The sequence below is a fragment of the Corylus avellana genome, chromosome ca1, assembly GCF_901000735.1.
Source record: "Corylus avellana chromosome ca1, CavTom2PMs-1.0".
Classification (NCBI taxonomy): domain Eukaryota; kingdom Viridiplantae; phylum Streptophyta; class Magnoliopsida; order Fagales; family Betulaceae; genus Corylus; species Corylus avellana.
This window is the reverse complement of record NC_081541.1, coordinates 2534209-2546189: the sequence shown is the minus strand read 5'-3', so window position 1 is coordinate 2546189 and position 11981 is coordinate 2534209. Positions and strand designations below refer to the sequence as shown.

Genomic DNA, 11981 nt, shown 5'->3' with positions numbered 1-11981 from the left:
TATGATAGAATTTTCTTACACATTGATAAATGAAGAATTGATGAAAATAAAAAATAAAAAATCAAGTGTATCAATAGGATATGAAAAATTATGTTAATTTAGTAAATTAAACCGTTATTTATCTTTTAAAGCATGTGATTTTACATGCATTTTTAATAAAATTAGCCGCAGGTGTAAATTTGTTTTAAAATAACATATCTCCTTAAAATAGCTAAATTTTCACCAACCCAATATAAAATAAATAAATAAATAAAATATTTGTCAGTTTACAAAGAGAAATGCTACACATTCTAAAATTTATTTTTAAAAGTTGATTCCCAAATAATGTATCACCATTCCATGAGTTGATAACACATTTCTTAAAATAATAAATCTCATGAAATTATGACACATTATTTAAAAACTAATTTTTAGAAAAAACAATTAGGACGTGTAGCACTTCTCGTTTACAAAATATTGGTAAAACAAACTCACCTTTTTATTTATTTATTATTTATTTTTAAAAAAACCCCATGGTCTCATGTGAGAAGTCCGAATTCTCCTTGTGAAAGGTAAACTCAACTTTGTTGTATAATTCATCATTTATTTTTGTTCGTTTGTTCTTTAAGCGTGGCGTCATGTGAAAGCGCCACGTGACTAACTCGGAGGTTAATCACTTAATCCCATGCGTCAACAACAACAAGAGTCACAAGACCAACATTAGAAAGAAAAAAACAAAACAAAACCTTTCACTTTCGTACGCAGTTTTAGCACTCCATCGTCCATCGAGATCTTGCCACGTCATACGATACTATACATTTGACGACCAATATGCTGACGCGGCGAGATCTTTATGGATCACGTTAAAATGAGAAGCTTCACCGAGGATCCAATTTCGGGTTTCGCGCTATTTCTGGATCTGATGTTCTCGCACCACACACACACTTGTCACCATCTCTTTCCCGAAATCTCAAACAGTTGTGTATGTGTGAGTGTGTACTTTGTTCTTTTGTTTCTCTTTTTCTTTCGTGTCCACACATAAACACAACCCAAACACTTTGTTTTTTTTTTTTTTCCTTTGCTTTTTTCTACTATAATGCACGATTCCTTACGTCCTACATAGGATATCTCTCCCCCTCTCTCATGGAGTCTCTCCCAATGACCACAAAATATCTTTCATGCAAATCAGCATCATCATCATCATCAAGTGCAGTACTAGCTAAATTCAATCATTTTAGAGTGATTGGGCAAGTGGGTTTTGCTCCTTTGCGGAGGAGAAGGAGTGGAAGGGGGTGTTTGAGGCTTAGAGCCTCAGTTTCAGGTGATACGATTGGTGGTTCACAGGATGGGCCTTCTGCTGTTGAGGATGAAACGGAGAAGAAGGGTCTTATTTTGGGTACAGAGAGGGATGGCTCTGGCTCTGTCATTGGGTTTCACCTGATTCCTCAATCTGGTATGGATCTTTTTTTTTTTGAACTAGTTTATTTATATTTTGCTTCGTTTTGATAAGTTTTCTGCTTCTAGTATTTTTAAACTGTACCAACGATTGTTTGATGATTATTCCTTGATACTTTATTCTATCACAGTAATGCTTTATAATTTTTTATTAGGAGACGTTTTCTTATATAATAATTTATAATTGTATAACTTTTGACCAAAAATTACTGTTCATCATCATCCTTCTCCCTTTCTTAATTGTTTGTTATATTAGAGATCATATATGGTATGGCAGATTCACCAATCATGGCACTTATTATTAGTTGAAGCGATTAACTTGGAGGAGCTTACCATCTCTCTCTCTCTCTCTCTCTCTGGCTTGAATACGGTTGCCAGCAAAATTTAATGTGATCCAATGCTGTGAGAAACCTGGGGGGATGCAATCATTTTGTTCCGCTGGATTGGAATTTATTATAAACAAATTGGACTTGTAGATTCTGTTGCATGAGTAAGTTTAGCCCTTCGAGATGATCCTAGCCATATGAGAAGGAGATATTGAGTGTCCGACCAATTGGGAAAAAAATGTCAAATTTTCAGATGATCAGATATTCTAGACTAAACTAATTCTGAGGTGTAGAATTGTTTATAAGAGACTGGTATTTGATACATGGATCTTAACGAAAATTTCGACTCGAGCTCAGATACGAGGAACATAATGTGCTTTTGATTCGACAGTTGTGCTATATGTCATCTGAAGCTGAGGCTTTTCATTGACTGCAATTGGTCTTGGGAGGTAGCTTTTCCTTTGAATCCATGTCTATGTGGACCTGTGATTTAAGTACTTGCAAATCAATGTGGTCTTCACCTGCTCAGTAAAAAAAAGAATGTGGTCTTCCACTTAGGGACATGAATGAATAAATCTGGCTACGTATCTGGTTCAAAAATATGTGCTGCACTATTGTGTTGACTATCACTTGCCAAATATATGATTCAATATATTTGAGGAGAGATCTATCTAAAACTATATTTTACTCCTTTCGCCATCATGTTATCATGCCAGAATTTTCAATTAATTAATTCACTTGTAAAATTCCTTCACTGGGAAGATGCATCTCAGTTAATCAATCCCAAATTAAAATTTTGGCTTGATTTTTCTTGTTTTTTTGACAGGTTTCTTTCATTTTTTTTCTTATTAAAAGTAATTTGCCATCTTCCTCTTTAAGATTTAATTTTGACTTCTCTCACTAATGTGTTCTGAAATTTGAGCGTATATTTGAAATTTTCCTTGGCCTTACAAGAATGATATTCATTACTGAATTTTTTTCCTAAATAATTCCAACATCGTACATTCATCAACTTTAAATGTATTCTGATTATCGAGGTGTCTAAGAGCTACTGCAAATCTTATCTTATATTCTTGAACTGCAGGTGAAGTTGAAGTCAGTGGAGTCAACGACTCTTTCAAAGACATAACTACTAATAGCGTGGAAGAAGCTGTGGACATAGAAGGAGAAGAGAAAGCCCAGACAAGAGTAACCCACAATATTGTTTTCGTTACTGCTGAAGCAGCACCATATTCAAAGACAGGTGGCTTAGGAGATGTTTGTGGTTCTTTGCCTATAGCATTAGCAGCTCGTGGACACCGTGTTATGGTTGTCTCTCCTAGATATCTGAATGGTACTCCTGCAGATAAGAATTTTGCTAGTGCTGTTGATTTAGATTGCTGCATCAAAATATATTGCTTTGAAGGGGTGCAAGAAGTTGGTTTCTTCCATGAGTATAGAGCTGGCGTTGATTGGGTAAGAAATTCTGTATGCTTCTCATTTATATATATCTTAGGAGTGTTTACATTTAAACCAAAGCGCTTCACTTAATATTTATGCAAGAGAGTAACTTTTATTTGTTTGTCAGTAGAGCACCATATTCGGAGTATCTTTATGATAATGAAGATCTCTTCCTCTCTCTTTTTAGGTATTTGTTGACCATCCATCATACCATAGACCTGGAAACCCATATGGGGATAAACATGGTGCTTTTGGTGATAATCAGGTATGCCTTTTATTATGATAAAATGCACCCCATGTGGTTTGATGGTGTTCTATTGAGATCCTTGGGCTTTAAATTTATTCCAATTACACCACTTGTGGTACTTAATTTTTCTAATCAACTCATTCCCTCATGCATGCGATTTATTGATCAATTATATCATATGCCAAGTGGAGCTAGTGGAGTGGGTGAGCCTGTGCCTTATATTGGTGAGTTGTTAGCTGAGGAGAATGGGAGACATGGTGCGGGACTTGGGGCGAGGGGAGAACTGCAGGAGGTGGTAAACTGAAGGGGAGGGAGTCCGAGTATGACTTCTTGTAGCAGTTGAGGAAGGACTTAGCCTGGGACCACTAGTCGTTTTGGTGGAAGACGTGAGATTGTGATACTTTTGGCTGGTCGTTTTTTATTAGAAATTAAAGCATGTACTGTATTATGAATTTTGGCCAGTATACTGTTCGTTGAAGGTACTAGAGAAGGTCTCTAATATTGTTTTTATGAGCACTCTACTTTTTTTTCTCTTATATTCAATATTATTTAACTTTTTTTAGTAATAATAAAATTATCCAAAAGAAACTTCAAATTATTGTCCACATGGCATGATATATTTAGTCAATAATTCACACGAATGAGGAAAGGAGTTGATAGAACAATCAAATACCTCAAAGGGTGTGCCCAGAAAAAAACAAAAAACCACAAAAGGGTATTATTAGAAAAATTAAAATCTCAGGGGATCTTGACAGGACACCATCAAACCACAGGAGGTGTTAGTGCATTTTACCCTTACTATAGTTATAAAAAATTGATAGAGTTCAATGCTTTTTTTGTTACAAATAATGACAAGCTTTTCTTATTTGGTTTACAGTTTAGGTTCACTTTACTTGGTCATGCAGCATGTGAAGCACCATTAGTACTTCCATTGGGAGGGTTCACTTATGGGGAGAAATGTCTGTTCCTTGTCAATGACTGGCATGCAAGCCTTGTGCCAGTGTAAGTGGTCTTTGCTAATTGCTGCATATGTTTGGTGGATTGTTTACTTCGTTCATTATCTATACTTTTATTTTTTTCCCCATTTTCCTATTTCCTATCCTTCTATAACTTTGTATTGTTCTCCAAGATTTAGATTCCGCTGTTTATGTAGTTGCAGCTTTCTTTTATCTGACTGTTTCTTTTTCTCCACTCTTTCAGTTCTAGCTTTATAGGTTAATCTGGTAGATTTTTATCCTTTTAAGAAAAATGCAACAGACTCCTTTGAGAAGTAGGAACACCACATTTACTTGCTAATATGGGAGTAGGTGGTGATCAACAAGTAATTATGTGTATGGGATATTCCTTGCTGTAGTGTTTACTTGAAATGAGAAAGACAAAACTTAAGAGGTTCTGTTGCAGCAGAGGCATCTTAGGACCATTTTAGATTTCTAGGTCACCTTCCATATGCTGATGATTTGGTAGTTTCTTGTTGTTTCATTTCTATTTTAAGATTATGTTTTATTCAGATGTGGTATTACTATTTTAGGAACTTTATTTGATATATTCTCATAGTCATCTTTAGTAAAGTTAACAAGACTGATAGGGGACTGATTGATCTTTAGAAATCGTGTGATGCAGGCTTTTGGCAGGCAAGTATCGTCCGTATGGGGTTTATAAAGATGCCAGAAGTATCCTTGTAATCCATAACCTTTCACATCAGGTATATTCCTTTTTTCTTGATTGATTCTATTGTTTTTCCAAAGATTGCATTAGCACAATGCAATAGCATAATATTTGACTGATAGGTCTTGCATGTTGTAGATGATGCAAAATGGCTGAAAATGCCAGAGTAATAAAACAGAGAAGGAAAAACGTTTCTATGATATTTATACATATAGATTTCAAAGTATGTTACTTTTTGCAGTAATGAGCACAATTTCTTTCTCCCCCCCCCCCCACCCCCCAAACCGAAAAAAAAAAAAAAAAAAAAAAAAAAGACAGAAAAAAGTGAAAATAAAAGAAAAGGAAAAGTATTAATGGGCACATTTTATGGGTCACTCTGTAATATTTTTTAAGAAATTTTCTGGTACTAATATCGTGGCGGAGATGAACTTCTAAAGTTAATCTTTTGAGGATGGAACCATTGAAAGGTTAGATCAGGCTCTTCTGCATTCTGGAACACCCACAAGATACCTCAAGATCCTACATGTTAATTAGAGAAATTGTAACAGGGCATAAGATTGTTGCCTTTCAACCTGTAGAGAAATATTAATACGTGAAGAGTTTCCTTGTTTGAGGGTTCCTACATGAAATGCATGCACCTTGAAGAGGTGATACGCAACTCAATCGTTACTTAAAAATCATTGTTAATAACAAATGGTATACTTCTTGTATATATGTCTCTATGGCTTTTACAATCAACACCAATTAAGCTAATGTCTTGCATATGCAAGGGAGTGGAACCAGCTGTAACATACAAGAATTTGGGACTACCTCCAGAGTGGTATGAAGCCGTTGAGTGGGTATTTCCAACATGGGCAAGGGCACATGCTCTTGACACAGGTCAAGCAGTCAATCTTCTGAAGGGTGCAATTGTGACAGCTGATCGATTACTGACAGTTAGCCAGGTTATAAATGCTATATCATACTTCTATTGTGAGGCATCTGATTCAGTGCAATATCTGGCATTTGTTTAGTGATCAGTAAATGGTTACCTATTTTTGAACTTTTAGTAGTTGTTGAAAGTTTAGATTAAATAACATTTTGATCAGTTGTGTTCTAATGATGGTCGCATAGTGACACTGTTTCATTTAGACAAATGCCTTGTATCTCATCATGTTATGGTACTTTTCGTGTTAAGACAATTCCTTCTAATTGCAGGGCTATGCCTGGGAAATAACAACAGTTGAGGGCGGATATGGTCTACATGGGCTACTAAGCAGTCGGAAGAGTGTTCTTAATGGTGTGTGTGAGCTATTTATCTTTAAGTATACCTTTGCGAATGCCATACTGGAGGAGAACAACTCATGATTAAGAGCGTATCATCCCAATTAGATGTGTGAAGTTTTTTTATTTTTTTATTTTGGTTTCATGTACAATCAGTTTTATAAAACTTGAATGAAATTTCAAATCTTTGGCATCATTTTCTGTTTTCAACCAATTTAAAAAACTTGACACCTTAACTGATTTTTATCTGTCAGAAAGGAAATTAACACTACTTGAGTGGAAGTTCTAAATACAAAATATATTTGGAGATTTTGTTTCAAAGTCATATATCTTTACAATGCATATTGATTCTGAATTTTAATGCATTGTGTTTCTGTCCATAATCAAGAGTTCCCTTCTAAAGCAAGCAAAATTACAAAATCATCAACTCTTCAGAGGATTGAATCATATGATTTAGTAATCTTTCTATTAGATTTATTTTTCCAAAGTCTAAAACTTTGAATTGCTACGCATTATCAAACTGGTTTTCGAGTCTGGCTACATCTAGGAAGTGACTGTTAGTTCAAGAAGTCAATATTTTATTCCATGTATTGGAGGCATGGCAAGTACTAATGTATATGTTAATATCTGGTTGAAATAGTGATTTCTGTTTGATATATTGAACAAGTGTTTAGGTATGTATATTCATTGAGCAACCTGGTTGAAACCAGTTCAACTAATTACCTTTTTCTTATAATATCTTTCTCTTGCCTTATTCTTAAGAGCTTGTACAAATTTCTTTGGTGAGGAACTAGTTTGGTAGAAGAGTATGCTGGTTTAGTTATTTCCCACTATACATGGTTAATCTTTATATTGTGTTAAAAAACTCATAATCTTTAAAAAAAATTCAGAATGAATGGGGGTGTTGAATTTTTCTGCTAACGAATTTTGAAATTTTTTTGCATTGCCTTTGATTTGGATGTGCTATAGTGTTTGTTCCTTTGCTTTCTGGTCTCTCTCTTGGTGGCACACATTTTGCAAATGGTGAATCTGGTATAAGTGCACCATCATACAGAAAAGCAGTTTCTTGCATTTTTATGATTTTTTGGTTTCCTTTACCTCATTTCTAATTTAATATCACATACCTCAGTACAAAAGTGATTCTTCTTTTGACCACATCAGTCTCAATGTTTGTTGAAGGGATTTGCCAATTTCATTATTTGTGCTGTATCATGCCCTTTTTTCTGCCTTATACATGTGCTTGTCTCAGCTACTAAAAAACAAGAAAGATGAAAAGAAGAGAGTGACGTTCTTTTAAAATTATTTAATTTGGTGCTGAAATTCTCAAACTAATTAATATTACTTAACCAGGAATCACAAATGGCATTGATGTTGCTGAATGGGACCCATCTTCAGATGAGCATATTGCTTGCAATTATTCTGTTGAAAATCTTCGTGACAAGGTGACTAAGACTTGTGCTTTAAAATTGGGTGTTACACAAAAACATAGTTCTCTTACCTCAATTGGATGTAAATTGCAGGTTCAATGCAAGATTGACTTGCAGAAAGAATTGGGTCTTCCCATTAGGCCTGATTGCCCCATGGTAAAATGTTTTATGTCTTTTTACACACAGGCTTGGTTGACAACTTTTATGATCCCTCCTCTGATTGATTTGTGTTGAACATTATAGATTGGATTTATTGGGAGGCTGGACTACCAGAAAGGCATCGACCTGATCAGGTTGGCAATGCCTGAGATAATGGAAGATGATGTACAATTTGTAAGTGAATTTTTAGCAAAGATTTTGTCAAATAATCCTTCTATTGGATGCTGTGACCATCCCTTTACATAGCTCCCGAATATATATGCACAGGCTTTCTGTTGTGAGGAAAGTATCGAAACTGAACCATTTTAATATAATATGAATCAAATTCGTTTAAATGGTCTGATTAGCATTAGCTTGGATTACCTAACCTCAGAAAACAGGTATTATAGTATATGTATGTATGAGATAATCTCTAGTGTCTATGTTAAGGAATAAGTTCAAGCCCTCTAGTGTGATCCTTTTGTCTCTTTAATCCCGGTGTCTGATGAAGGTTGTGTTTTCCTTTATATAAGTAAAGGTGTCAAATATGTTTCAGGTTATGCTTGGCTCTGGGAATCCGCAGTATGAAGACTGGATGAGAGAAACAGAGTCAGTTTACAAGGACAAATTTCGGGGTTGGGTTGGATTTAATGTTCCAATTTCTCATAAGATAACTGCAGGGTATTTCAGAATTTTTATTTCATGGTTTACATGTTACTAAAAAAATTGATGTCGCCAACTTACTGTCATTTTGGAATGACCAGATGTGACATACTGTTGATGCCCTCAAGGTTTGAGCCCTGCGGTCTAAATCAATTGTACGCTATGCGATATGGAACTGTGCCAGTGGTTCATGACACTGGGGGACTCAAAGTAAGTTTAAACATTTAACAAATTGAGTGTAGTTGTTTGTTATATGGCTTTTATTATTATTATTATTATTATTATTATTATTATTATTATTTTATTTATATCATGACTCTTGTTCTTTGTATCTCAGGATACTGTAAAGAATTTCAATCCATATGCTCAGGAAGGCAGTGGTGATGGTACAGGGTATGTAGTCCTCCTTGAGCTCTTGGTCTGAATGACTTTTCTTTGAAAATGAGAAAATTCAGCATTGGTTATGTTATAGAAAATATAGAAAATGTCAACTTCAAGCTTCAACTTAATGGGATGTTGTCACCCTTTAACCTGTATTATAACTCTAACTGTGAGACCTGCAATCCAGAAGTAGGGAACTTCTTGAAAGATCTTTTATTGCTTATAAAGAGAATTAAGCATTCATTAAGTTGTGGAGAGTTGTTCACAAGTATTATGATCTTGTTTTGGAAGAGAACTTTTGTATGACTGGAACATATAAAAATCTTGCAGACAGGTGTAGCTATCGCACAAAATTAAGTCATACATACAGTTTGCTTGTAACATGGATCAGAACAGAATTAGGCAAACAAAAGGTGGTGATTAATTACAACTTCCAAGAGCATTTTGTCTACAAAAGGATTGTACAATTCACCTCTTTGAGAATTTGTTTTGATGGCAAGAAATGGTGTATCCCTGTGATTTGCTTTGCAGGTTCGCAGCATATTTGCAAATTTATGCTAGCAAAGAAACTGCGATTGTGCTTTATGACATAGCATTTCTTGACTTTTATGATAAGCCTTCTTTATTGGTTATGTTGGTTAATGTTTCATTTTCAAACTTACTTTTCACCTCTTAGCCTGTTTATCTTTTGTGGAAAATATTTCACTGTTGGAGTATAAACATCACATTATCATTGATAATGCTTCAATTCCTCTGGATCTAGGACTTCGATATTGTTCGATTCCTCAGAATCTCATTATGACTTTTCCATGAATATGATTAGCTTCCTTAATATTCATAAATAACAATAATGATAATAATAATGATCAGCTTCCTTAAGAGCTTAATTATAACATTGTTGTGGAATGTATTGGCAGGTGGGCTTTTTCTCCACTAACAAAAGAGAGTATGTTGGTGGTAAGTAAATTTATCTTGGACAAACTTCCTCTCAAATGTCCCAATATACATTAATTATTCATTTTCCACACAGTTTTTTCTTTCCCCCATTCGTACAAGAGGCTGTTTTAAACTGAAACTTCCTGCATATGCTTTATTTTTCAACTTAAAACATTTTCTTGTCTATCACAATAACAATAATCATCATAACTTCGTGGAGTTTACTTGAAGGAAAAAGTAATTTGATGTTTAGTCTAGAAAGAACAGATGCCTGATGAAATATATCCAAGTCAATTGGGTTTTACTCACTGCCTTTCTTATTTTTACTGGTTGATTATGCAGGCTTTAAAAAATGCTGCTCTCACTTATAGAGATCACAAATCTTCTTGGGAGGGATTGATGAAAAGAGGCATGCAGAGGAACTGCACATGGGAAAATGCTGCCATTCAATATGAACAAGTGTTTGAATGGGCCTGCTTTGATCCACCTTATGTCAACTGAAGTGAAAAGATAAGAAAGAAAGAAAAAGAAAAAATGAGAAAGCCCAACCTTTTCATTGGTTAAGTCTTTTTATGGAACCTGTTCAATGTCATATATTAGGTTGGAAACTACACGTGCGAAACTTTTTTTTCCTTCCACTTGCAAGGTGGAACGAATTTTTACTAGAATTTTGTTCATTCTTTTTGTTGAGAGGGTATAACTTATATTACAATTGCACCCATCTTCTATATAGAATAAGATTGCTGTTGTATCATATCTTTCTACATACAGAGAAAAAAAAAAAAGATAAGATATATTGATCAAATAAATGCTATATGTTTTTTGGAGTTTAATGTTTACATAAACCTGATTCCATGCAAATGATTTTTGTAGTCACTAAAAATGTTTTAAGGTATTATAGCTTGTATTGCAAACCTTTTACGAACTCTCGTGACAACAAAATTTAATAGGTAAATTTAATTGTTTAGTAGCTAATATAAGAATGCCTTCATACAAGTTTGTAAGGTTAATTAGTGTTAGGTTCATCTTCACTGTAGGACCCATGATCACCACGCCATTAAGAGAACAACACATGCTACCAACCATATTCCACTTTGCCAAAAAAAAAAAAAAAACCATATTCCACATGCAAGTTGGTACCTTGATCGGCTTCTCCTTGGCCATGTTTGCCAAGTTTTTTTTTTTTTTTTTGAAACATATCATACTCATTCATTGATAAAAGTTGCGAGCCTAAAGCTCTTACAAACAGAGCAAAAAGCTCCGAAGTAAATCATAGCCGAAGCTAAAGATACAGTCATCAACAACAGACCAAATTAACTAAAACACAGCATCCGCTAACCTATGACTAAATATCAGGTTGAAAACTCAGATCTGCATCAAACAGACACCATCTAATGCATAGGTAGCGCTTATTCCTCGGCCTTGAGAGCAAAACCCCCAAGCCGATACTTATTCCTCGGCCTTGAGAGCAAAACCCACAAGCCGATATTCATCCTCCTCGACTCGAAAGCCAGGATAAATTTCACATCCACAACCCAAAAGGTTTGGACCAGTAATATCGGGCAGCAACTGGGCGCAACAAAACAGGAGGGGAAAGCCTTATTACAAGCATAAATAAAACCATACAGGGAAATAAAGGGAATAATAAAACTAATGCAGGAAAAGAAATTACAGCAAATAAAACCAAATACAGGGGAACTCAAAGGAAATACAAAACAGAAAAACAACAAAACAAGAAAATAAATGCGAAAAACACTCAAAGCGGGTTACGGCAGCCGGAGGAGGCCGATCACGAGCTGGCCGGAAACCGCCGCGAAAGGTGGCACAAAAAGCTTGGCGCAGGAGGGGCGCGTGAAAAGACCTAACAGCGAGCGATGAGCAGCGAAGCGAGCGCGGAGGAGATCGGCGGCACACACAAACAAACAAAGAGGGGAGAGTTTGAGTGAAAACCCCCAAAAGTAGTACTCACCGAGAGAGAGCACAAGCACAACAGAACAGAAAACATCAAAGACAGAAACAAACCTAAAACAAAAATAGGGAAGCAAGGAAGGGAGGAGGGAT

General features: G+C 35.2%; 1 protein-coding gene across 1 annotated transcript; it reads left to right on the top strand.

Moving 5' to 3' along the window:
- The first annotated feature begins 918 nt into the window (after window positions 1-918).
- On the top strand, window positions 919-10674 carry LOC132167978 (soluble starch synthase 1, chloroplastic/amyloplastic). The gene is made up of 15 exons (XM_059579036.1): window positions 919-1432; window positions 2845-3215; window positions 3388-3465; window positions 4325-4449; window positions 5068-5149; window positions 5883-6056; window positions 6310-6391; window positions 7726-7817; window positions 7896-7958; window positions 8046-8135; window positions 8497-8621; window positions 8705-8813; window positions 8941-8996; window positions 9902-9941; window positions 10263-10674. The coding sequence occupies exons 1-15, from the start codon at window positions 964-966 to the stop codon at window positions 10419-10421; spliced, it is 2115 nt and encodes a 704-aa protein (XP_059435019.1). The 5' UTR covers window positions 919-963; the 3' UTR covers window positions 10422-10674.
- Window positions 10675-11981: the final 1307 nt, after the last annotated feature.